Source organism: Thermobia domestica, chromosome 6 (assembly GCF_964235325.1).
Source record: "Thermobia domestica chromosome 6, izTheDome1.hap1.1, whole genome shotgun sequence".
Lineage (NCBI taxonomy): Eukaryota > Metazoa > Arthropoda > Insecta > Zygentoma > Lepismatidae > Thermobia > Thermobia domestica.
In genome coordinates this window covers 18176775-18202555 of record NC_137459.1, presented here as the reverse complement: position 1 = coordinate 18202555, position 25781 = coordinate 18176775, and the positions used below count along the sequence as shown (strand labels likewise).

General features: G+C 36.7%; 1 protein-coding gene across 4 annotated transcripts in view; it reads right to left on the bottom strand.

Moving 5' to 3' along the window:
* Nucleotides 1-611: 611 nt before the first annotated feature.
* The window catches only part of LOC145687860 (uncharacterized), a 103963-nt gene continuing 78793 nt past the window's right edge, over nucleotides 612-25781 (bottom strand). For all 4 annotated transcript variants that reach the window (XM_081761351.1, XM_081761352.1, XM_081761353.1 and 1 more), the window contains 6 exons: nucleotides 13052-13175; nucleotides 9992-10182; nucleotides 9243-9321; nucleotides 7693-7923; nucleotides 5091-5216; nucleotides 612-1677 (listed from right to left, as the gene is read on the bottom strand). In XM_081761351.1, the coding sequence (XP_081617477.1) occupies nucleotides 1588-1677; nucleotides 5091-5216; nucleotides 7693-7923; nucleotides 9243-9321; nucleotides 9992-10182; nucleotides 13052-13175 (841 nt within the window). In that variant the 3' untranslated portion in view covers nucleotides 612-1587. The remainder of the gene's footprint in view (nucleotides 1678-5090; nucleotides 5217-7692; nucleotides 7924-9242; nucleotides 9322-9991; nucleotides 10183-13051; nucleotides 13176-25781) is intronic.

Genomic DNA, 25781 nt, shown 5'->3' with positions numbered 1-25781 from the left:
TCTTCATCGCTTCACGTCGCACGCGGTAGTGAAAAAATGAAATCTTTAAGTTTTACGTCCCAAGATTATGCCGGTTAGGCTAAAGGAGATGGTGATGATAAGAGATGAATGAAATGAAGAAAGTGGGAGGAAACGGGAGAACCCCGGGAAAACCCACGAGCACGGTGTCCACACGACGCGAGCTGGGATCGAACCAGGGACCCCAAGCACCGGAGGCGAACGCTCTACCACTAAGCCACCGCGCCCCCTTCACACGCGGTAGTATCCAATGTTAGTTTCTTCCGTGATTAAATTGTAAGCGTTCTAATTTTCGATGCAGGAGATCTAAGTTGCATTTCATATCGGAGTACCTGGAATTCAGTCCCACGTTAAACTTCTCATACACCTTCGTTGCTAAGGAAAGACGTTATACACAAAACATTTGAGACAGGTTGTCATGTTTGAAAAAAATAAAAATCTTTTAAGAAGATACTTCTCATATTTAGCACCATCAGTGAAAATTTGTTTTGACAATTCGGACATTTTATGTACGAAAAAAAAAATAATTTCAATTTCACTGAAGATGATAAACTCGAACAGCTGTAATGTGCAATTAAAAGAAACCACAGATATCAAAGATTCACTATTTATTCTTATAGCCATTTGATAAATTACATTCAATAATTTGTTATCTAAAATCTGAAAAAGGCATTAAATGATTTTAACAGAGAATTTAAGGTTTGCTATAATTTTATCATTGAAATTAAAATTATCATATTTTAGATCTTCAAGAATTTTCAATACAGAACAACAAGTTTGAAACAATTGTAACACAAAACCAATTTCTTAATTCGAAAAATTAAAGAGATACTTAGATGAACTTATTCCGTATAAAGCTAAAAATTTACCTCACCATCAGTGGTTTCATAAAATGCTTATTTTAAATACAAACCCCCCATCTCAATCTTGCAGAAATAGGTAATAACAGAAAACCAACACCAGATCTAGGTAACTTTTAGAATCAGCTGCAAAACTGTATAGATCGTGTGATTATTTCTTTCAAATCTCCAGTCCTTGCGCGAAGCAAGTTATACGTTATACATATATGTGTATATTACGACTTTGTAGCTTAAAAAAAATGCAGGTTACTCTATGAAAATGACAAGACTTATTTCTAATTTAGAACAAAAAGTTTCCACAAGTTTTTTTAAAAATATAAATATATGTATAAAACAGAATTTACAGTTATTATCAATTAAATAAGAAGTTACCCCTATATTTTTATGGTCTATAATTGCATTTGTCATCATCCAACAATCTCTCACAGTTGTCATTGTTGACGTATATCATACAACTCACATACATTAATTCACAAACGTATTGGACCCAAACTATAACTTTCGTACAATAAAAAAAACAAACTCCAACAGTACAATGAAAATACCAACATACAAATTGTACTGCGCGTTTCCATACCCTTCAATTGTCACAAATTCAACGTTTTTTTTCTTCAATTTATTAACACAAAATAGAAAGAGTTCAACGACTTAAAATTAACATTGAAAGAATTAACAGTATGATTGTTTAAGATACGGGGTTCAAAATGCACTAATTTGTTCTAAGTTGATAGTCCCCATTCTGTGTTATGTACCTCACCCATGGTAGTACTTGATATCCACTCTTTTTCAAATAACGAACCTGAAAGACAAAAATAGAATGAATTATACTTGACTATAGTAGCGAAAGTGTGTTGGGCATCATCAATATAGATTGCTTAATATACATTAATCATAACTAAAGGCGACTTTCCTGAAACGAAATATATTTCTGCAGCGTCTGAACAATATATAACGTATCCTTAACATGTGTGTAAGTTTCAAGTACAAAGTCGATAAAACAAAGGGAATATACCATTATTTGTGTATTGTGTATAATTAATATTCTGTAAAGTGAGAATTTAGAATCAGAAATATGATAATGTATTAATCTTGAACAAGTGTAATCTCCAACGGAGTTCTTTTCTGAACTTAACTTTTGTACACTCCTCCAAAATATAATTGCGTGCCTGAATTTTTCTAAGTCCCTTAAAATTGAGACTTTGGCAAGAACGCACCCCAAGTAATAGAAGGTGAAGTCGTAAGAAAAAATAAGGTAATAGAAGGGGAAGTCGTAAGAAAAAAATAGGTAATGAAGCCTTCCCGACATCCCTTGCTGTTTTCTGTTCGAAATATTCAAGTCCTATTCCATTACTTAATGCAATGTAAGCTTCAGAACAAAATAGAATCTTGGCAAATGCAGAAAACTGTTATTTAAAGCACACACACATATATATATATATTATATATATATATATATATATATATATATATGCGTTTAACCCAAAGAAAACAGTAAAAAAGACGATTTTAATGAGTTCCCTCGCTATCAACACAACTGAAGGACAGTTTGACAGCCGTCATGTGTTTCATTCTTTGTTTCGGTTGGGGTTTAGAACATTTGAACATGTCCAAATCCCACTGGGTGCTTCTATTTATTTTTAAAGAAGTTTTTCCGCTATTCTTAGTTTAGTTTCTGATTTTGATTCCCTAGCGTCAATTAGCCGCTTTGCTGGGTTAAAATAAGGAAAATAATTAATATGTTCCGTTAGTCAGACACCTTTTACTATTACTGAAACGCTCTGATATCGGTCATTTTCGATCATATATCCCCCCTCCCCATTGTGAGGCTGAATTTGGATTTAAACGGCGTCGGAAATGTCACTGTCATCTCAGCGACCCAGAAAACTATGCATTCGGCACTAATATCGGTCATTTACTATAATTTTTAAATATTTCTCCCACCCCTAAGTTGCATCGTCAAAGTGAAATAATAATAAACACTCCAGGCCCAAACCTCGTCTATGTTGAAAATTTGATCGAGATCAGTCGAGTGGTTCAAGAGTTAAGTCACATAGTCACTTTCATTTTTATAGATTCCCGTTTATCTTTCTTTACGAGAAATCATACTTTAGAGAGTTCCTAACTGACTGCCGTTTGTATTCGTCAATTTCCCAAATACCAAGGAAATGAATAATTTGAATATTTTTTTTTCTAAGGGTACGTAGATGCTACTAAATTGTTACTGAAATGAGTTAAAGCATTTACTTTTCCCAGTGTGCGTATTGACGGGGCAATGCAACGGATTTTCCCCTGACAAAAATGTATGCACCTTTGAAAAAGAACATTTTCATCCCTGGCACGGATAACTTTTTCTCCCTGTAGAATTTTTTCGGACCTTCATGAGGAGAGGAACAGAGAAAAACTTTTATTTTGTAGACGAAAGTACTACAAAGATAATCAAGAAAGTTCTGTTGCTTTTTGTGAACGTCTGTGTTCAATTAGCTGTCACATCGTGAGTTGAGTGCGAATGGAGATAAGGCGACGGCCAGTTGTTGGTGTGGGTATATCCAACATTCTACCTGCTTGTGGCAGTTCAGTTATATCGTTAACTTGCGTAAGGAAAGAGTGAACATGGGACCTCCACAGAGCGTCATAAGGACGTGTATGCTGCAGGTAGCGAAACTTATTGATTCAAAAATCTTCAAGCATCGTTTATTCTCCGTTCGCTCTGGGCACTGAAACAGTTGTTTGTTCCGAGCCACCAGCTGTTACATAACAGTTGTTTCTGTGTTCATAGGAAGCCACGCCCCTTAAAGAACTCGTGCGTGCTTCACACGATGACTTAATCTGCCACTCAGCTGCCCGGCTGCTACGAATGTCTCTCGTAGTGCAATACAGGTAATCGTTAGGGAAAGTAAGAAAGGAAGCATTTGTGAACCCATGTTGGTCTATACTTTTCGTTTCATCTTGATGTCAGGAATCACCTCCCAAACTTTGCCGGTGTTGTTTTGAAACACCCTGTACTTTAACTAGTCAGTTCTATACTCAAAGATTTCATAATTTACAACAGCGGTATTCCGTCTCGTTGTCTGGATTATCAAGTGTAAAACAATTCAAATAAAACATTTTCTTACACCAGGAACAGTGAATACGTGCAAGTGTCTCACAATGACAAGTGCCGATTGCAAAGTGGAAAGCAAATTAGCTCGAAGAATTGAAATGACGATGTACACCAGTTTTCAATCAAACTTTTATGAAACCATATTGGTAAAAATGATATGCTGCTCGACTCCCCTTGCCATTTGAAAATTTTCAGTAGAACCCCGTCTTAAAACTCTGCGGAGGACCCAGGGACAAATTTTAAGTTTCAATCACTGTACTTTCGAAATAACATACTTGTTTTCCTGTATTGACAGCTGTCTCGCCGTTTCAGATTTATGGGGGTGGCCATAGACTTTACAATGACGTGTTTGCCGAAATTTTGACCGGCCGCCATTTTGCACAGGGTAATTTTAGAAAGTTGTGACTTGTTCCGTCTTCTTTCATTTCCCAATAGCTTTCCAACGATATGCTACTTGACCCCATTACCATTGGAAATTTTTGAGTTGGAACCCGCCTGGAACCCTGCGGCTGGCTCTGAGACGATACTTATTGCTTTGATACGTTGTAGTTTTAAAATGATTGAACACGTGTTTTCCTGTTTTGGATCTGTTTCACCGTTTGCGATTTCTAGGGGTGGAAACGAATTTTCTAGACACCCTGTATATTCATATAACTCGCACAATATATGCATTCGGAAATTTTTTATTACAGTTTCATAATAGGAGTCATTAGTGCTTTAGATTGGTGTATAAACCATCTTCCACTTCGATATATAATCTCCCTCTCCTCCCTTGTTAGAGTAATACATATTCAAGTTACCTGTATTGCAGTTAGGTAACCAAGGTTAAATGGTTTTACTATAATATTAGATTTGAGTGTTGTTATATAAAAGTACAAGTCAGGCGGCACTACAAATATCAGGCATGCACTCAACTAAATTTCACACACTCTCAATAGTCAAGCACTCCTCTTTGCGAGGAATGGACGGATTAGCGTGAGTCTAGTGTAAACAAGTAACTTAAAAAATAAAATCTGAACGAAACACACAATAATAAACCGAAGACATCTAATTGAAGTAAACTGGAAACGCTGAAACCAATATTAATTTTGGTTATCCACTTCTTTCCTTACCTGGATGCCTGACATAGTGAAGTATGGAATTTCAAATCTAACTTGGATCGGAGGCTTCCCTTCTGTATCTTCACCTTCAACACTGGGTAATCCAAAATGAGCTCGCATCAAATACTCCTTTCCTCCCTGCAACATGGTATTAGAACAATAAGTGCGTAACATATACAGTATCGTCCCTTAAAATACTACAATACAAAGACGTAAGTAAAAAAGACACCTTGTAATACAATGAAATGTAATCATTTGAAGGTCATTAATGACTGCAATTTGTTTATTATTCCAGCTGTGGATAGAGCGAAGGATCCACAACAGAAACGCGATCCAAAGAGTTGAGTGATTTGTAACATGGCCGGATAGTGGGACAATGCGACCAAATCGAAGACAAACTTACCGAAACCTTCAGATTATATTGTCCACCATCAATCAGGTTATTACCCACTTTAAAAGGCATCATGAAGAAAGTGTGAGTCCACGCTCTGATCAACGGTCACTGTCAAAATGTGTGGGAAAAAATCCCAAGTGCAAGGCTGCAGAACATCAGAGCCAGATTACAGTTGTCAGATATCTGAATCACACTATCATGGAAGAGCTGCAAGACGTAAACTCTTGCTTACCACAACAACCAATATTGCTGAGCGAAAACAATGGGCAAAAACATAGTGCGTCATGATGTTAACTTTTCGCGCTAGATAATATTCTCTGATGAGTCCATATTGTAATCTTGTAAGAATTTTGATTACTTAATGTTTGTTAGAATTTCTATGTAAAAAAGAAAGAAAAAAGTAACTGAGTTAATGCTATTGTATTTCAGTTGGATATACTCTAAGTTACCAGAATAATCCGACCAGTCAGTCGGAGGAGTGTACCGGTATAGCAAGAAGTAGGACGATCGTGTTATTGTAGTAATTAGTGTACCTAATAAGAACAAAATATACTCATTAAACATATTCTAAGCTATATTAATTTGACATGTACACTCATGTCCAAAATGATTGTCGCATATTTATAACTGTCTTCTTTTAAGAATATAATTTGATAATTTTGCAGGGTACTTTTAATTATGATACTATGTATATAATCGGGAAATAAGTATTTGTGGTAAGTTCATAGGAAAAGAATTATAAATACGAAAACTAGAATGAGTAACAAAATGTTGCTAAATGGACAAGAAAGTTTTATTTTCGTTTTACTGTTCTTTTGACATGAAATTTGCCACATACAAGTCTGTCGATTATACACATACTAACATTATAAGAAATACCGAGCGAATTCGTTGTCAAATTATATCCGTACAACATATTTATAGACATGCGACAATAATTTTGGACATGAGGTACATTAACATATCAACCCGTTCATGTGAACTGTTGTCATAGTGCGCGATCGGGAGAGACAGAATGAGGTATATAGGTATTTTTTTTGTAGAGTCAGATTTGTGAAGACATTACTACAGCCTCTCGTTAAAACAGAAGGCATGAAATAATGCAATATTTTCTCAATTTTCATCCAGGGGACGCAGACTGGTCTGGACAACCCCTTTAAGAATTCTACTTGGACTACTCACAACCAACAGTCAAACATGGAGCCATTTGGATAATGGTGTTGGAAGCCATTCGGAGCTCTGGGACGTTCCGGGTTACCGGAATGTATTAGTACGCTCGAAAGCACTGGATATATTGACATTTTGCAAAAGAATAGGCTATCAATATTTTCCACTGGATTGCTTCCAAAAACCTGGCAGACAGAAAATACCAACCAAAATATGTAATTACAAAATTCTCACAGCATTAGCATAACAACGATAATAATAGCACAAGCTAGTAATCTACCACCAAACAACAAAAGAGCACACAAATCGACTCTGCCATATTGCAGTTTACATCATCACTATTTGATGTTTAACCGGTATACTTGATACCATGTTTTCCAGCAGAGCTCTTCTCTTAGCAAGTCCGTTCCATTTTATTCCCTGATGTTTTTATTTTTCTTCTTCCTGTTTTTGGATCCACAGATCCAATATGTTTCAATAAACATTTTCTTGTAGGCCTTATGTCTGGGGAGCTACATATAGTGTAGCCAAACCCAAACTATCACTTAACTCAGTGTGCTTACTTATTCCGTACAAAATCGAAAACTCGATTTAGTGGTCGTTCAAAAATTTTGGCTCCTGATCCAAAAACTTACTATTAGGAAAGATCGCAATCTTTTGATCTATTTTTAAGTTTCCTAAAATTCTTGTTATGCTCCGTAAACAAGACTCCAGGGGAGAGTCGAAGGCTCGGAAGTAAAATAACATTGAGAAATTATACAAATCTGTAAGTAGAATGATAAGTTGGAATTGCTGAGCGTGATTTTACATTCTCTAAATTGCACTACTCCATCGCTCTCTGAAAAACTAATCGCTATCACCTTCAAAGAAAGCACAATTTTTCTTTTGCTCCGGAAAATTGGAGTACTTGGACTTTCCACGTGACGATTCAACTGAACTCAGTAACTCCTATATGAAAACAAAGTGTTTACTGATGATAGAAGCTTCTCAATTTGCTATTATAATAAAATTTTAATAAATTAATGTAAAATAACCACTATCACGAATACTCACGGGAAATGACTCAATAGTCCATATGATGGCATTCTGTTCAGGAGCATATTTCACACTTCCTATTGTTGTTTTGAATTTCGGCAAGTCAGCGTCTGCAGGAACTGGAATCACTATCTCTACATTGTTTGCTGTTGACCTTCTCTCAAACTGTGACTTCGCTTTAATCATGTATTCAACTCTACTGTGAGCATGGCGCTCTATTACAGATTCAATCCAAATAAGAGGTTTCACCTGAGGAAAAAGAAAAGTAAACACTCAGTCACATACAAATTCCTTCCATTATACGATAGTTTCTTATGCTTAATTAAATTTAAGGAGGTAATAATGGAATCTTCTCTGTGGCTATAATAATAATTATTATTTAAGCTTTTAACCATAAACAAATACCATACATGTTCAAGTAATTTGCGCCACTGAGTATTTGTGCACTTTTTAAGTATAATATGAATTTTTCATCCGAAAATATATGACTATTGTGCATTTATTGCGATAAAACAAAGGGTATGATAAGGTTATTCTTCACGAAATTATTTAAAAAATGCTTATATAACAAGGTTATGTATACGGGCATACCAGCAGTGACTAGAGCTTCCATATTTCTAGACTAAAGAACCGGGCCATCCTGAGTATCTGCGGATAGGGCTATTATGGACGAGCACGGATGCGATTTTTCGTATTCGCGCAGACCTCTAACAATAGACTCGCATTTAATTACGTACATTTTGAACTTCATAAAACATTTATCATGCCTGAATTTATTATCTTTCAGAGACAATGAAAGGGAAGGAACAGAAGAATATAGGAAATTACGTGAGACTATAACTAATGAAGAGACCGGAAACAAACATAAGATTCAAAACTGCAATTGAAGACTTACGTCACAGAAAGAACATAATCATAGCAACTTTGTAACTCTTTGCTTTTGTTACATTAAAAAAAAAAAAAATAAAAAAATAAAAAAAAATAAAAAATAAAATAAAATAAAAATTAAGGACTACATTTTGCGTTTTATTGTTGGTTTTCTTTAACACCTTAGCATTACTAATTTCAGGCATATCTTTAGGCTGGTTGAAATCACATAGAGTAAACAAACTATTGTACTTATTGCTTACATGCTAACACCCTCCAAAGTTTTACACGTAGATACAGTTTCCGAATGTGAAAAATGGTTACCGGTTACGATTTTATTACTGTGTTTTATAATCCCAAAATTCAGTAACTTTTAGTTTTATCTTTAATTTCTTATTAGAGTCATAGAGAATCAATGGTGTCATTTTTTTCTTCTTGTGATAAGAGTGTAACGGACCTTCTCAAGATTTTATTATAGCTACAACAGTTAAGTCAATTGCAAGTTTTATAGTATAAAAGACCCTCAACTGATGAGTCGATATGAGTTATAGAATTAATCGCTTATCTTCAATAAAGATTACGTTTTCAAATTAGACTGTACATATAAGTCCGGATTACACGACTGAAAAAAAAAAAAAAAGTAGAGCAATGATACAATAAGTAAATGCTAATAATTATGGAAAACAGAAATAAGAACTTACATGTGTATTTAGTCGATAAGACATTAATTCAAACTCTCCATCAGGAGGTATGAAAGATATAGTTCGATCATTTTCAAACCTGTGAAAAGAATTACAACAATGCATTTTAACAAATCTGTTGAACAGAAGTACATTTCTTCCTTTACTTGTAATTCATCATACTTCTTGTTAATTTTATATCAAAAGTAAGTATTTCTCTCAAATAACACAATCGGTATATACACAAAATTAATTATAAGAAAATATTAGAAACAATCACAAAAGAAAACAAAGTACTGTTTTTTACGAACACCTTCATAGAGCTAGAGACAAAAACTGAGGAAATAAAAAAAATGAACAGAAAGAAAGCTGAGAATCGTTCAGATTAACATAATAATAATAATAATAATAATAATAATAATAATAATAATAATAATAATAATAATAATAATAATAATAATAATAATTAGCTCAAGTGGTAGAGCGTTGGCTTCGCATTCGGGAGGTCGCGGGTTCGATTCCCGCTGCCGACCATCCTGATTGAGGTTTTCCAGGGTTTCCCTCAATCCTACCAGGCAAATGCCGGGATGGTACCTACTAAAACAGGCCCTGGCCGATACCTTCCCAAATCCTTTCCATTGTTGTTGTTATTGTTATATATCCAGTATAAAATGGCCTCAGAGCTGTATCTGGTAATTGTTAAATAAATAAATAAATAAATAATAATAATAATAATAATTTTAAGAACAGCGTTTACAAGAAGTATTTACCTGGATAATCTAACACACTGATGGAATTTCACGTCTTCCAGTTCAACAGATTTGGATTTACCACGACCTGTGCTTTCAAACAATACTTTATCGTTTAGACTTAGTCTCAATTCTGGCATCCCAGACAAATACACACGCATCTTTATAGCACCAACTATCTGACTCCAAATGACATTTCCATCTTCATTGGCCTGAAAACAATCAGAGATTAATCACTTAAAAAATGCACAATTTTCAGTGGTATGACATTTGTGAGTATTCTGAATTCCTATAAATGTATGTTCGTATAAGTGGATAGATTATAACTGTATGACTGCGAAGATACGACAAAGGCTTTCGGCAGTGGAAATTATGAACACTGGAAAATCTGATGAGCGAATATTTCCTTCGTAATAAGTTTGAACTTCATAATGGACTAAAAGGGACGTGAATGAAACCTGGAAAAGCCTCTATGAACTGAAGGGAGAAAAAAAAAAAAAAATGAAAATAATAATAATCGCAGGGAAGTATAGGACACGTGTAAGCAGAAAACTTACGGAACTAAACAGAATGTAGTATGAGAACGGAACTGAAATGTTTTTTAACCTATTTCTACCGATCCTGGAAATACTTCTGACAATTTTTAATTCCAAGCACTGAGGACTATGAAAAATCCTCAAAGAAAAATATTCACATATTCTAAGAGAATCGAAAAATTTTCACGAAACTTATCCAAAAACTTTTTAAAGAAATGGAGGAGGAGGGGAGGCTAATCCATTCTCTGCTCTTCCTTGATGTTAGGTTCATTCAGAGGGTATGATTCAGATGCCTCAATAAAATTTTCGGCATATTGCATCAAAACCAAAGACCTTTCAAAAATAAAATTTTCGTGGCTCACACTTCTTAAATCTCGGGGGAGGGATTCACTTTTTCAATTCTGGCAGATTTAACTCCAAGCTATGAAGGTCATCGGAATCCCCTAAAAACTGTACAATACGTTTTGTCGACATCGAATAATTTGCGCGTAGATTATCCTGAAAAATTATCTTTCTATCCAAATGTGAAAACTTCCAACATGGGGTTGATTTTACCCCCTTTGACACTTTATTCTTCGTGGATTGGAATTTCAAAGAATAGGATTATTTCTGCATGTTTGAAGGAAGGCACATAGTACGTTTCGTTAAAATCGGGCAAGTTTGCGAGTTTATCGTGCAACAGACGGACGGACACATACACAAATGAAGAATCGAGTCGAATGAAAGCAGCTTTGCTAACGCTAGCTTCAATAAAGTAGTGAAAACAAGAAAAGTTAGATTAATTAAAATAGATTACTGGCAATAAATGCTATTACCTATACAAAGCCTGTAAAAGATAATTAAGAACTTAAAACTCTATAAAACTATAATTCTATCTTAAAGTCAAGGATAAGGAAGTTGGCCATTAGCATGCAAGAAGAAAGTGTTGAGGAGAATTTCAGGAACGGTGAAGTGCAGACTATAAAGGAATCATCATTATTAGATCGAGACGTCTAAGGATGGAAAATGCACTTCCTGTGAGATACAAGGGAAGTGTATAGGACATAGGTTGAATAAAATCGGTAAAAGGCTTTCAGGTAGGCCAAGATAGGCGGATAACGTAAGGCAAGTTCGGTAAAAGGTGAGTAAGGAACAATCGTAACAGGGGTGGTTTAGGTAGGGGTTTTGTGGGGTGCTGAACCTGAATCTAGTATTTATCAAATTATGTTCCGCGTACCGTAAGTGGTCCTCGATGTCTGCCCTTGTGGTCCTTTTAGATTCAACATTTGTCTAAAAAATAGAAAAAAAAAAAAAGATAAATAAATAAAATGCAGGTGAATCGCTTACCACACACTACAGTTGAGAACGTCAAACAGGTATAGATTATACAAATAACATACTATACACAGTGTTCTTATATTTTTTTTTATTTTTTTATCTTTTTTTCCTGACCTTTCCCTGATTTCCAAGTCCCAGACCACCCATTTTCTCTGACCCGCTGCACTTAAAAAGATATTGGTCCACTAATGAAAAAAAACAAAAACTAAGAGCTAAACAAAGCTTGGTTAATAAATAGAGAAGAAAGACGAAAGCTAATCAAAGAATTTTTATTTGAGCTACTGCATAAATATTTTAAGACATTTTCAAGTTAATACACAAGTTTGAGCTATCAGTTTATCTCAATAAATAAGAGAAAAAATCATTTTCAACACGTGTATCCAATACCAAGAGTGAATGTAATAGATTGTTTCATCTTTAATTATGTCTCCTTCGCAATCCTGTTTAATGTTTTCATTCTACCAGTATTCAATGTATAATTAGTTCCATTATTACACAACCAACTTTATCTATGTACTGTCATAAGCAATCTTTTGACTTCCTTTCTCTCTTGAACTTTCAGAATCACTGATTTTTATACGATCCTCTACAAATCTTTCGTCTCCAAGAAACCATAGTATAATAATAATAATAACTAACTAACTAACTCTATGGCCTATGGAACCCGGAGGTTCAGTGCCGCGTTCACAAAAGCTCTCCACTGACTTCTATCCTTAGCTAATTGCATCCAGTTTCTACTTTGTATTCCTATCTCTGCGAGATCCATCTTAATATTATCCTCCCATCTGCGCCTAGGTCTTCCTAATGGTCGTTTTCCTATGGGTCTACCAGTCAAGACTTTGAAAGCGTTTCTACTTTCTTCCATTCTAGCTACATGACCTGCCCACCTAAGCCTCCTAGACTTGACGACCCTAACACTGTTGGGTAAACCGTATAAACTATGTAGTTCCTCGTTATGAAGCTTCCGCCATTCCCCATTCTCGTTCCTCTTGGGTCCGAATATTCTTCTCAGGATCCTGTTCTCAAATACTTTCAGTCTATGTTCTTCCCTCAGAGTAAGCGACCATGTTTCGCAACCATACAGAACAACAGGCACGATTATCGTTTTATATATTTTAAGCTTCAAATTCCTCGACAGAATTCGTGACGATAATAATAATAATAATAATAATAATAAAATCAAACATAACAAAACGTTCAACCATAACCTTTCTTAATCGATTCTTACCAGGAGATTCACAGATTCTATGACCTCCAGAAACACTTCGTTCTTCCTGTACTTTATTCCCTCTGATCGCCAAGATACAGCATTTGTCACTGCCATGGGTGAACGTGGCTGAACTCCCGAACATCTAAAATTCAAAAATTCACTGTAGAATAGGATACTAGCTGGTAAACAATGGAACTACAGCTACAGTACTGCACAGGATACAACTCATAAAAATGAAATTTCAGGTCTCAGAATGCAATTTTGCAATCTTTTCGTGCGACCAGTTTAAATATAATTGAGGTTTGAACTCGCTGTCAATGTAAATCCCTTGCACTTTAATAACTTGTAACGACGCACGTAATTTTGAAGAAACCGAAACGATCTATTAAGATGTTACAATAAAATAAAATAAAATTGCCTGAGCTCCAACCTCTTAACTTTTGATTTCAAACCTTTAATTTACGGGTCTTGTGATTTCACGTTTAAAAGAACACAAATATTTTAAAGTATGTATAATTTAAATAAATTATTTATTAAATATATCTTTTTTCATTAAGTTTATTTTCTAAAATTATTGAAGCCTTCTCCAAAATCAATGCAAATGAATTGTGCTGCCATCTTTGGAGTTCTTTTATACTATACTTTTGTGGGCTTTATATGTTTGTAGCCAATCCTTTCAACAATGAGATTTCTGAAACTGCAGGCTTTAGAAAGGTGACATTTTCACTAATCGATTGCAAATTTTGCGTAGATTCTAATTGAATATTTAAAAAACCTGTCCATTATTTCTTTATTACATTTTTACGGGTACACTGGCAGTGTTGAAATTAAAAAAAAAAAAAAAAAAAAAAAAAAAAAAAAAAAAAGTAAAGCATCATATCCTACGCATTATACATTCCAACACCAAATAATTGTACACAGGAGTTGCATGTCAGGCGTTTGTTTCATGGCTAAATGACAATGAAAAACGAAGGATAACCATTTCTTCAGTCTAAGAAGAATCTTTATTGTTTGGAATGTTTTGCCCAATGAACACCATATATCATCTACATTATAATTAATTGTGTGTCCAATGTATTTGCTTATTACATACTGCATGCAAGAAGAAAGAAAACAGTGATCATACATGAATTAAAAACTCCGACCAGAAGTAGGCTTAAATCTTGCAAATGGTGCGAGATATTGAAAAACTAATCGAAAAAAAAATCTCCCCTTTACGGTACATGTTGCTGATTTTTATCAAGACGTCTTCCACTTGTGTCTGTAAAGGGACATGTACAGATGTGAGGAATAACAAGGAGATTTATGCTCATATGTGAATGATGCGCTGTGTAGAGAGCGCAGGTTCAGCTAGTTACTCTGAAAGAAATCACTAACCTTTCACGGTCATGTTCTGTCTGCTAACTAAGTGATAGATGATAAGTAAGTGAACCGATAGAACACAGTGGAAAAAATCGGGAGGGCCTCAAGAAAACCAACCACTGGAATCATCCATTAACATACCATTATCATATGTATTCTGCCATTGCTGACAGTTCACTTGCAGCAAACTGAGAAACTATGATCTTTACCAAATTCATTATCCTACATTTGCTGAGTTTCGGTAAGTTCCCGCACTCAAAAACGCAGGTATCCATACACATCAAAATGCAGTTTTCTGCAAACCAAGTCTTCTACGGATGATATGAAAGCAAGTGTTCGCAAACCGATGCCCTTTCAGGTACTCTTGGAAACAACTGTTAGTTTCACGTTTTTTTTTTTTCTACTAATATTCTTTAAATAGTAACGATCTGCGGAAAACAAAGTAAAGTTTGAGTCTAAATAGTTTCTTCAGAGCTAAATTGCTATAATTAAGTATATTTAAATTAATATTAATATTCTTCTCATTTACTAATTATGAAAATTCAAGTTTTTGAGTTAATGTAGTAACCGCTCAGGTAAAATTGATCCCTAAAATCAAGCTTAACATCTTAGCGGCGCACTGTATTGATTGTTGACGGAACTGATCAATCATACTCCAGTGCAGTGAAGAAATCAGCGATTGGGATAAAATTCTTCTCTGTCTCTGGATTCTCGTTATTTGAAGTTAGTAAGTGCTGAGACAAAATAGTTTATGTAGTTGTAGAACTTGGTAGAACTAGTAGGAATGTACTTCGTTTTCGAGAACAACCTTAAATTAAAATTTAAATCATTGATCGTACTTAGACAGATTAAGGGACTACCTTAATTATAAAGATTGTAAGAGACTACTACGAATTGGAACTGTTCTCTTTTGCCTATCTACGAAAGAGTAAGAATTTTACAATTAAGAAGCTGAATTTAAACATAAATCTGGTTGAATAATTCAAATTTATATTCACATTCCTTTCGAAGTAATACTTACACTGTCTAATTAAATGGTAATTGCATCATCGAGTTTCAGTGTTGCCAAATTTTAAAATATCAGATTTATTTTTGAATTTTCAGAAATTTATGTTGTATTTTACTGAAGATTTCATTAAAACTTGTTTTCCATTCAACTTCGAAATGCATTCATTTTTTGTACTATTTACCTTATTTATTTATTTATTCGAAAGGTATATAGGACCATACTTGTGGTTACTGGCTGCCAATGTATACCATAATCTCAAAAAAATTGGCCTTGGCCTTCCGACAAAACACACTGTCGAAGTTCAATCTGAAAAGCGGGGTTAAGAATTGTGACAAGTGGGAGTGCGTGCAAGATCACTAACTAAAACACGTGGGGTTTTGGAGTCGGGACATGTGTATCGGGAACATGGTCCGTCTAGGTAGAAACGTAGAATGTCTGAGTTGCGAATGTTTTCCGTGAAGTAGAGCCTACAAATGCACACGAGGCAAAGAGAGAAGCTAGAATGTTGTCTTTGAGGCGACGCTTGACATGTACTACGGAAATCTTCAACAATCATCAGTTCACGGACACGTTTCTTTCCTTGAAAGATTGGACAGTCCCTTGATAAGCAGAATGATATCTCTTGCAGTTGACTCACAGAGGTTTGGTTCCTGTACAGGCTTCCGTACCATCGCTACCCTGCCCACGATTAGCACAAATAGCAGCACCCACATTACATGACATGCTGGTGCGCTCAAAATGTTAACATTTGAAACAGTACAGGGAACTTGGAATATATTATATATATATAAAGGCTTTAAGATGATGATAACCAACCTTCACGTATTCCGGAATAGTAGGCAAACACAAGTACAAATCAGTGACTGAGTAGTAAATAGTTCACCTGACTTCTTACTTTTGATGCAAGCTACGTCTACATCTTGGTCAGCCAGCTCCAATTAATCTCCTCCTCGGTAACATTTAGGGGATCCTAACATTTCGCTCCTCAAAAAACATCCAGTAAACTCTGGAGTTCCATTGACACGTTCACTGGTCCAAGAGCAGTCAATTCGAGGAGATTCGCTGTTTCCTTTCCGTCGACAGTTTTCACCAATAAAGTGCCGTTCATTAGTATATTTTATCTGTCCGGCGTTGTAATCACTTTATTAATAAGAAAAGGATAGAACTCGGATGTTTAGCTTGGATATTGGTACTATCACCGTCTACGTCCTTAATTACAAGATATCGGATTACAAGAATCGCGATATTTCTTTTCCACGTTCTTTACTTGAAGACTGTTTTTGTCTCACTCTCACCTGGTTTGGGCTTTTAGGAGGGGGTGAGCTTGAGCATGTTTTCAAAGTATTTTTCTCCATAAGAGAGAGATTTTAATGTACAGTTATGAATAGAAAAGTGTGTGAACACCGCAAGTTCACACTGGACCTCTTGCGAGAATTTGCGCTACTCACCTGGCAATGCCATAGGAACGCCCTCACCTAAGAATCAGTGTGAGACCGACGCGATCCATGAAAACCATTCCCATCAGCAAAAGCACGCAGCCCCAGAAAAGGAAGGAATAAACTAAAAAGAACCTCGCCAAATAAAATGATGCAAAAAGTTTATATATAGTCTTTTTCGTTTGAAACGTGTTTTACTGTCAACTGCAACAGTACACAATAGTACAGGGCAGGAACACGTACCTGTGACATCTTAGAGAGTCCCTGCTCTTGTGGATTCTTGAGGAGACTTGATGCCATGGAATGCACATTATTTATGTACTATTGTATACAGCTGCAATTAAACACTTTTGGAACGACAAAATTTTTTCGTCATTTTTCTCGTGCTATATCTTTATGGTGGTGTGTATATTTATCCATCTCCCTACATGTGATGGTCGTCGTATACATCGTATATCGTGTATATATATTATAGGGTGTCAAAAAATTCTACCGACAAACTTCGGGGGGTAAATCCTCTCATACGAAGAAACAAAAAAGCTCAGTAAACATGGGTCCGGAAACGCGTTGTGTCGAAGATATAAGGCGCCGAAACCGTGGGAAATGAATCTTCAAATGCGTATATTTCAGAAACTATTCAACGTAGAGGGTGCGGTTTAAAAACTCACCAACGAAGTCATACCTGCTCTTGTTAAACATGCATGTTTCATAATCTTGCAATGCCTGCGGAAGGGATTCCCCAAAGGAGCATAGGGATTCCCGGATAATCTGCCGAGTGAAGATGGCTCGAAAGGGGTATGAATGGACGACTTCCTCACCTGTTAACAGTACTTCCTTGTACCAAGACGATAACTCAAACGGATACAAAATGGTGGACACTTGTATACCTGCTGTGTGTGGTTGCATAACCGCCACATACGGATGGTGCCCAATAATGAAGTTCGGAATATGAAGTACTGTGAATATGCAGTCGAAGGTTCGTAGTGAGGCACGTGCAGTGTTGCTACAGCATAACACACCAGGCAGAGTGATTGAAATTGTGAAAACACTTAATGCAAAGGAAAACCCCAAATAGCACGATAGCGAATACAGTCAGCACATTTCCAGATATGAGTAATGTTTAGCAATGGCTAGAAATATCGTTATGTCTAGTGAACTGAGTGAATGTCACTAATGAACGAGACCCAATATTAAGTACATTACATGAATGATCTGATTAAATGTATAAGAGATTTGTGATTTGAAATCATATGCATTATCTTAATAAGTCTGCAACCGTCTACCTGATTTTAATGGTACTTGTTCCTTTCAGTTGTTGCACCGTTACGTGGATAAGCAAGGAAGCAACAGAAAGCAAGGTTGCACGTTGACGCGCCGTGTCGCGGGGTCAATCCCCACTAAGAGTCCAAGCTTTGGACTCAACAACCAAGAGATGGATCGGATCGCATTTGAAACTTTAGGTCCCGTCTCCATATAGCGCCGCTGCTGAAAAGGAACGTTGAACATCTTAACAAATAAACGATCAAACAATAAACAATTGAATGATACTGTAGTGCGCGAATATGATATCTAAATGAATTGGTTTAGCTCGTTAAATTAAATGTAAGTCCTGCTACGGTTTCGATTTTTCTTCGGGTACCCAAGCCGCTCGTGTTAACTGATTCCAAAATATGTAAACAGAATAATAAACTACCTTCATATTTTATACCTTGTCTTTATTCCTACATTTAAAGTTACATCAAGATTGTCTTCGTGTCCATTTTGTTAGGTCTATAAGGCGGGGACGTTATTACAAAATAATAATCATAACGTCATACTCTTCACGTTTATTTTTGCTTACAATGCAACTGCTGGAGCCTCAAATCTATACGCCTATTCCAATTTAGCACACCAGAGTAGATTAAGTGTAGAGAGAACCGGGTACGATCCTGGTGTTCAGTAGCCGATCTTGAAAGTAAAAACTGGAGGGGGAAGGGGTGTCAGTATTTTGCTATGTAAAATACGTAATTTGGACTGCGTTTTGGTATTTAGGACATTAGTGATTTTCTAGTAACGCAGCAAAATTGGGGGACCAAGGCCCCCCCGACCCCAGCCTAGATTCGCCACTCTTTGTTCAACCATTCTGAGTGGCTTTCTTCAGTTTCACAAGTCGAATGCCAAGATGGTACCTCTATAAACGCTCTGGCCGCAAGATCGCCTGCATTTGTGTCTGAACTTTAGTCGCCGGATGTAATTAACTCTCATAACGTAAACAGATTTATGCTGCATTCAAATGCACACGCAGGCGAACTCTGGAGAGTATTGTCGATCTTTAAAAACAAAAACAACATTGATTATCATTTTACTGTGTGTAAGGAAATTGGTTTCTGGTCTTCTTTAAATATTAAAACATGTAAAAGGTATTTCAGTTTCACACAATAATTTTAACTGAGTCCAAAATATTCAACAAAAAGACATTGTCCTTGAAATGACAGTACATAGCGTTTTTCTTACGTCCAAAACTGTTTATAGGAACAAAAATACGATAGAAGAGATAAAATAAACACTGACTAACAGAGCCATGCTGTTAGTGGGATTCGGCTCTAAGCCATATGACAGACGAGCACCTAAAGAAGCTAGTCTACCGAAGACTGACGTGTATTCTGGAAGCGACTGTGCTTGTGTGCAGTGCTTACTGTCTGTGCTTTATAAAACACCGTAGTGGGAAATGGAGTTTACTTGGGCAGAATTAAGTGATATGCATCTGGCATATGGTGCAGCTTTGGGAAATGCAAGGGAGGCACAAAGACTGTATAGAGAACGTTTTCCAGAACGACGGTGCCCCCATCACACTACATTTACGTCAATTAATAAGCAGCTGCGAGAATCAGGTTCCTTACATATTCACCGGCCTGATGCAGGAAGACCACGAACAGTGAGAACACCAGCATTCGAAGAGAATGTGTTGGACCAATTTGAACAAAATCCCTCAACAAGCACGCGGGCCGTTGGACATGTGTTGCATGTTCAGCACCAGCAAAGTGTGGAACGTCCTACATAAAGAATACCTCTATCCATATCATCCTCAAAGAGTACAAGTTTTGCGTCCTACAGACTATCCCAAACGTGTGCGATTTGCCCGATGGTACCTGCGGCAGTGTGTGGACAATCCGCAGTTCGCGCGGCATGTTTTGTTCACGGATGAGAGTAGTTTTACTCGTGACGGATGTTACAATGCTCATAATAGGTATGTGTGGGCAGCAAACAATCCGTATGCAATGTTTCGCCGAGGTCATCAAGAACGATTCACAGTTAATGTGTGGGCCGGTTTAGTGGATAATGTCTTAGTAGGACCTTATGTATTACCTCCACGACTGAACATGCATACTTACAGTGTGTTTTTGTTTCAGAGATACTCCCGGAACTGCTAGAAAATGTCATCCTTGCAGTCCGGCGACAAATGTGGTTCCAGCATGACGGAGCTCCACCCCATCGGCCGCGACGTGTTCAAAATGTACTTTCTGATATGTTTGGGAATCGATGGATCGGGCATGGTGGTCCTGTATCATGGCCTCCTAGATCACCGGATGTGACACCTATGGACTTTTACCTATGGGGACACATGAAGGAGTTGGTCTACCAGACACTAGTGGAGAATGAATTTGACCTTGTGGGCTCCATTGTCGAGGCTTCCGCAAGAATTCGTGTTAACCACGACGTTTTTTCTCGTGTGCGAGACGAAGTGCTTCGACGCTATCTCTTGTGCATTGAAGTCGATGGTTCACATTTTTAGTAGATTTCGTGACGTTGTAAGGTACAAGTGAATTACAAACACCATTTCCTGTATTGACTCGTCTTCTTCTGTCTTTGTGCTTTGTGTATTTTATTTGTGTGCCTGCAGGTTATACTTTACAGCATTGCACGCCATCAACTATGCCACTAATATGCGAATCACATTATCGCTGTTCCCAGGAGGTCATTTGTCAGCTGCTTCTTACGTATGTTAATACTATACTCTACAATGCTGAATATGTTAAAACACATTTGTCCACGATAATTTATGTACATTTTGATAGCGGGTTTGCATCTAGTTTCAACAGCTCTCAATCACTCTGCTTTGTGTGTTATGCTGTAGCAACACCGCACGTGCCTCACTACGAACCTTCGATTGCATATTCACAGTACTTCATATTCCGAACTTCATTATTGGGCACCATCCGTATGTGGCGGTTATGCAACCACACACAGCAGGTATACAAGTGTCCACCATTTTGTATCCGTTTGAGTTATCGTCTTGGTACAAGGAAGTACTGTTAAGAGGTGAGAAAGTCGTCCATTCATACCCCTTTCGAACCATCTTCACTCGGCAGATTATCCGGGAATCCCTATGCTCCTTTGGGGAATCCCTTCCGCAGGCATTGCAAGATTATGAAACATGCATGTTTAACAAGAGCAGGTATGACTTCGTTGGTGAGTTTTCAAACCGCACCGTCTACGTTGAATAGTTTCTGAAATATACGCATTTGAAGATTCATTTCCCACGGTTTCGGCGCCTTATATCTTCGACACAACGCGTTTCCGGACCCATGTTTACTGAGCTTTTTTGTTTCTTCGTATGAGAGGATTTACCTCCCGAAGTTTGTCGGTGGAATTTTTTGACACCCAGTCACCCAGTAAATATATATATATATATATATATATCTCACGGCATTTCGCGTCCTCAGGTTGCGGATCGAGAAGAAGGCCTCTAGATATACAGCTTAGCTGCGAATATACTGAAATATACTGAATAAGCAGTTGCGGACAGCCGACTAGGAGTAGTCCTCCAGCTTGGGGGTTTGGGTAAGGCTAACAACCTCTTCCTGTAAAAAACACTTGTTCAGAAACATTCACAAAAGCCTCGGACAAGGACTGATAACTTGGCACGACCTCAGCAAAAGAAAATGGACATGAGATTTAGAACAAGGAATATTAGAAGTCTTTATATAGGGCAGCGCGTTAAAATCCTTAATGAGTGAGTTAGAGAAATACAGGATGGACCTAGTAGGAGTTCAGGAATTTAGATGGGAAGGAAATGGATCTGTGAATTCCGGAAATTTTACGTTCTTTTACGGGGAGGGAAATAAAAATCACCAATTAGGGGTTTTTCGTTCACAAACGAATATTACCAGCAATTAAACGGGTTAAATTTGTTAATTAAAGACTTTCTTTTATTACTCTTAAGGGACGGTGGTGTGATATTGTTTTAAATGTACATGCCCTAACTGAAGATAAGGATGACGATATAAAAGATAGTTTTTACGAAGAAGTGGAACATCTATTTGACCAACTCCCGCGATACCATATGAAAATTCTATTAGGGGATTTCAATGCGAAGGTAGGACGAGAGGATATTTTCAAACCGATTATAGGGAACGAAAGTCTGCATAAGGAAAGTAATGACAACGGTATTAAACTCGTGAACTTCTCAACATCCAAAAACCTAATCGTGAAGAGTACAAAATTCCCACATCGCGACGTTCATAAATACACTTGGACAACACCAGATGGGAAAACACAATCAAATTGATCACGTTTTAGTAGATAGAAGAAGGCAATCTAGCATAACTGATGTCCGGTCGTTTAGAGGGGCTGATTGTGACACTGATCACTACCTGGTAGCAGCGATAATATGAGAGAGGGAGACAGATTATCGTTGAATAAAGGTAATATTCATTGTCCGAAAACGGAGAGATTCAATTTAAAGAAATTAGAAATGAGCCAGGTAAGAGAGGAATACCAGATTAAAGTTTCGAATAGATTCTCGGCTTTAGAAGATTCGGAGTGCACTAGTGTTGAGGATACCTGGATTGAAATTAGAGATAGCATTAAAATTTCAGCAAAAGAAAAACTGGGACACGCGGAAATACGTAGGAACAAACCATGGTTCGACCAGGAACGCATAAAACTAGCAAAGAGAAAACAGGCAAAATTACGCTGGCTACAAAATCCGAATGAAATAACTACACAAAATTTCGAAGATATCAGGGGGAAACTTCCAAAACTTTTAGAACAAAAAAACGCGATTTTCTGAGAGCTAAAATTAAGGAACTTGAAGATAATAGTAAAAATAAAAACATCCGGGACATGTATAAGGGGATCAGCGAATTTAAGAAAGACTATCAACCTCGTGCTTATATATTAAAGAAATCTGACGGTACAGTTCTCACTGATACGGATAGCATCTTAAATAGATGGAAAGATTTCTTTGACGATTTGCTTAACACGCAACCAAAACGTAGTGTGTGTGGAGAAAAGGAGATACACACCGCAGAACCGTATATTCCAGAACCCAACCGAATAGAAGTAGAAACCTCTATAAAGAAATTAAAGAAACACAAATATCCGGGTGTAGATGAAATTCCGGCTGAGTTAATTTTAGCTGGAGGCGAAAAATTGTGGAACAAGATACACAAACTCATTCTCCTTATCTGGAACAAGGAAAAATTGCCACAAGAGTGGAAAGAATCAATCATTGTTCCAATTCACAAGAAAGGCGACAAAACTGACTGCAATAATTATCGAGGCATTTATCTTCTGTCAACATCCTATAAAATCCTTTCAAATATTCTATTAGCAAGACTGACCTCATACGCAGATGAAATTATTGGAGATCATCAGTGCGGATTTAGACGAAATCGATCAACTATTGACCAAATATTTACCATTCGCCAAATACTCGAAAAAAAGTGGGAATACAATACCCCGGTACATCAACGATTTATTGATTTTAAAAAGGCGTACGACTCGGTTACGAGAGGAACATTATACAACGTTCTTACAGAACTTGGAATACCGAGAAAGCTAATTAGATTAATTAAGATATGTTTAAATGAATCCCAAAGTAAAGTCCGGGTAGGAAAATTTTTGTCCACGAGCTTTCACGTCGAATATGGCCTGAAACAAGGAGATGCGTTGTCGCCATTATTATTTAACTTCGTTCTGGAGTACGCTATAAGGAAAATCAAAGATAGCAACCAGGGCCTAGAGTTGAACGGTATTCACCAGGTTATGGCATATGCTGATGATGTAAATTTAGTAGGGGAAGATAGGAGAACAATAGAAAGAAATGCAGAGATCTTATTAAACGTTGCAGGGACATGGGCTTAGAAGTAAATGCAGAGAAAACTAAATAGATGGAAGTGCGTCGGGACCGGAATACAGCAAATTATGGATGCGTTAAAATATTAAATAATAGTTTTGATAAAGTGGATAATTTCAAATATCTAGGATCAATATTAACAGAGGAAAATCATATTCACGGAGAAATTAAATGTAGACTAAAACCAGGGAATTCGTGTTACTATTAGGATCAAAATCTCTTGTTGAGGAATTTGAAGCTTAAAATATACAAAACGATAATCATGCCTGTTGTTCTGTATGGTTGCGAAACATGGTCAGTTACTCTGAGGGAAGAACATAGACGAAGTATTTGAGAACAAGATCCTAAGGCGAATATTCGGACCCAAGAGGAACGGGAATGGCGGAAACTTCATAACGAGAACTACATACTTTATATGGTTTACCCAACAGTGTTAGGGTCGTCAAGCCTAAGAGGCTTAGGTGGGCGGGTCATGTAGCTAGAATGGAAGAAAGTAGAAACGCTTTCAGTCTTGACTGGAAGACCTAGGCGCAGATGGGAGGACAATATTAAGATGGATCTCGCAGATATTGGAATACAAGGTAGAAACTGGACGCAGTTAGCTAAGGATAGAAGTCATTGGAGAGCTTTTGTGAACGCGGCATTGAACCTCCTGGTTCCATAGGCCATAGTTAGTTTACATATAAATATTATCCATAGTCTCAGGAGACACAACAGAAGGCCGGAACGGGTACATGTCTACTTCGGATGAAGACCTCCACTGAGCGTCCACTTCCGAAAACTCCCACCAACTATTCGCGAGTCCGGTAGTGGTATTCGCGGCTAGGTGCGCATGTGCAAACATGCAGATGAACAGATGATAAATGCATGATAAATGAAGCCGCCCTCTCAGCTCCAACTACTCCTTGACAATCCGCTACATGAAGGGAAAAAAAAGAAAGAATTCCCTCTCCCTTTTTATATGCTTTATTATTATTATTATTATTATTATTATTATTATTTCGTTCTCAAAAAATGAACTTGGTTTTGTACAGATAGTTTTAATACTTTTCGACATATCGGTCAAGTTTAGATATTTTATCGATATCGATTTTCGAAATCAAATTTTGGATATTACATAGCTCTAACGTTTTCCTAAATTTCTGCTAACTACTTTTAATAAGCAATCATGAATCACTGTCTTCACATGTTTTAAGTTCATGATAATTTATCGCATAGGCGGCTTTAGCGGGTAGGCCCGGTAGGCACGGGCCTACCTAAAAATTTTGAAAAATGTATAAACACTAAAAGATACAATAAAGAGTAAATATATTTTCCACTATTAAATATTTTTATATTAATGGTAGATAATTATTAAACAAATAGTATCAACAACTACTGTAAAAATAATTTCTTACTGTTATTAATCAATCAAATGTGTATATGTACAGGCACGTAGCCAAGGTGTGGGTCCCGGGGGTCCGGACCTATCTTCGAAACCATAAATGAAAAAAACTTAAGGCATGATGAAAGAAAAAGAAGAATTAGAGTTAAAAATAAAAAACTACAGAATGCGTTTGATTACTTTTCCTTCTGAGGAGTTTTTCTGCAGGAAATGAAGGGGGAGGGGGATAAAGTTAAAAATTGATATTATTGTAACGGAACATTTCGAATTCCATCTAGCTCCATGCTAATTCTATGGACTACAAATGACGATCAACAAATTGTTGCGGTAAGATAAACTGTCAGGTAGAACTTAAGAAATGCCCACAATTACCAATAGTATGAGCCTGGTATCATGGATTTCAGTTACACTTGTTAAAGAATTTTTCAATTTCGCGG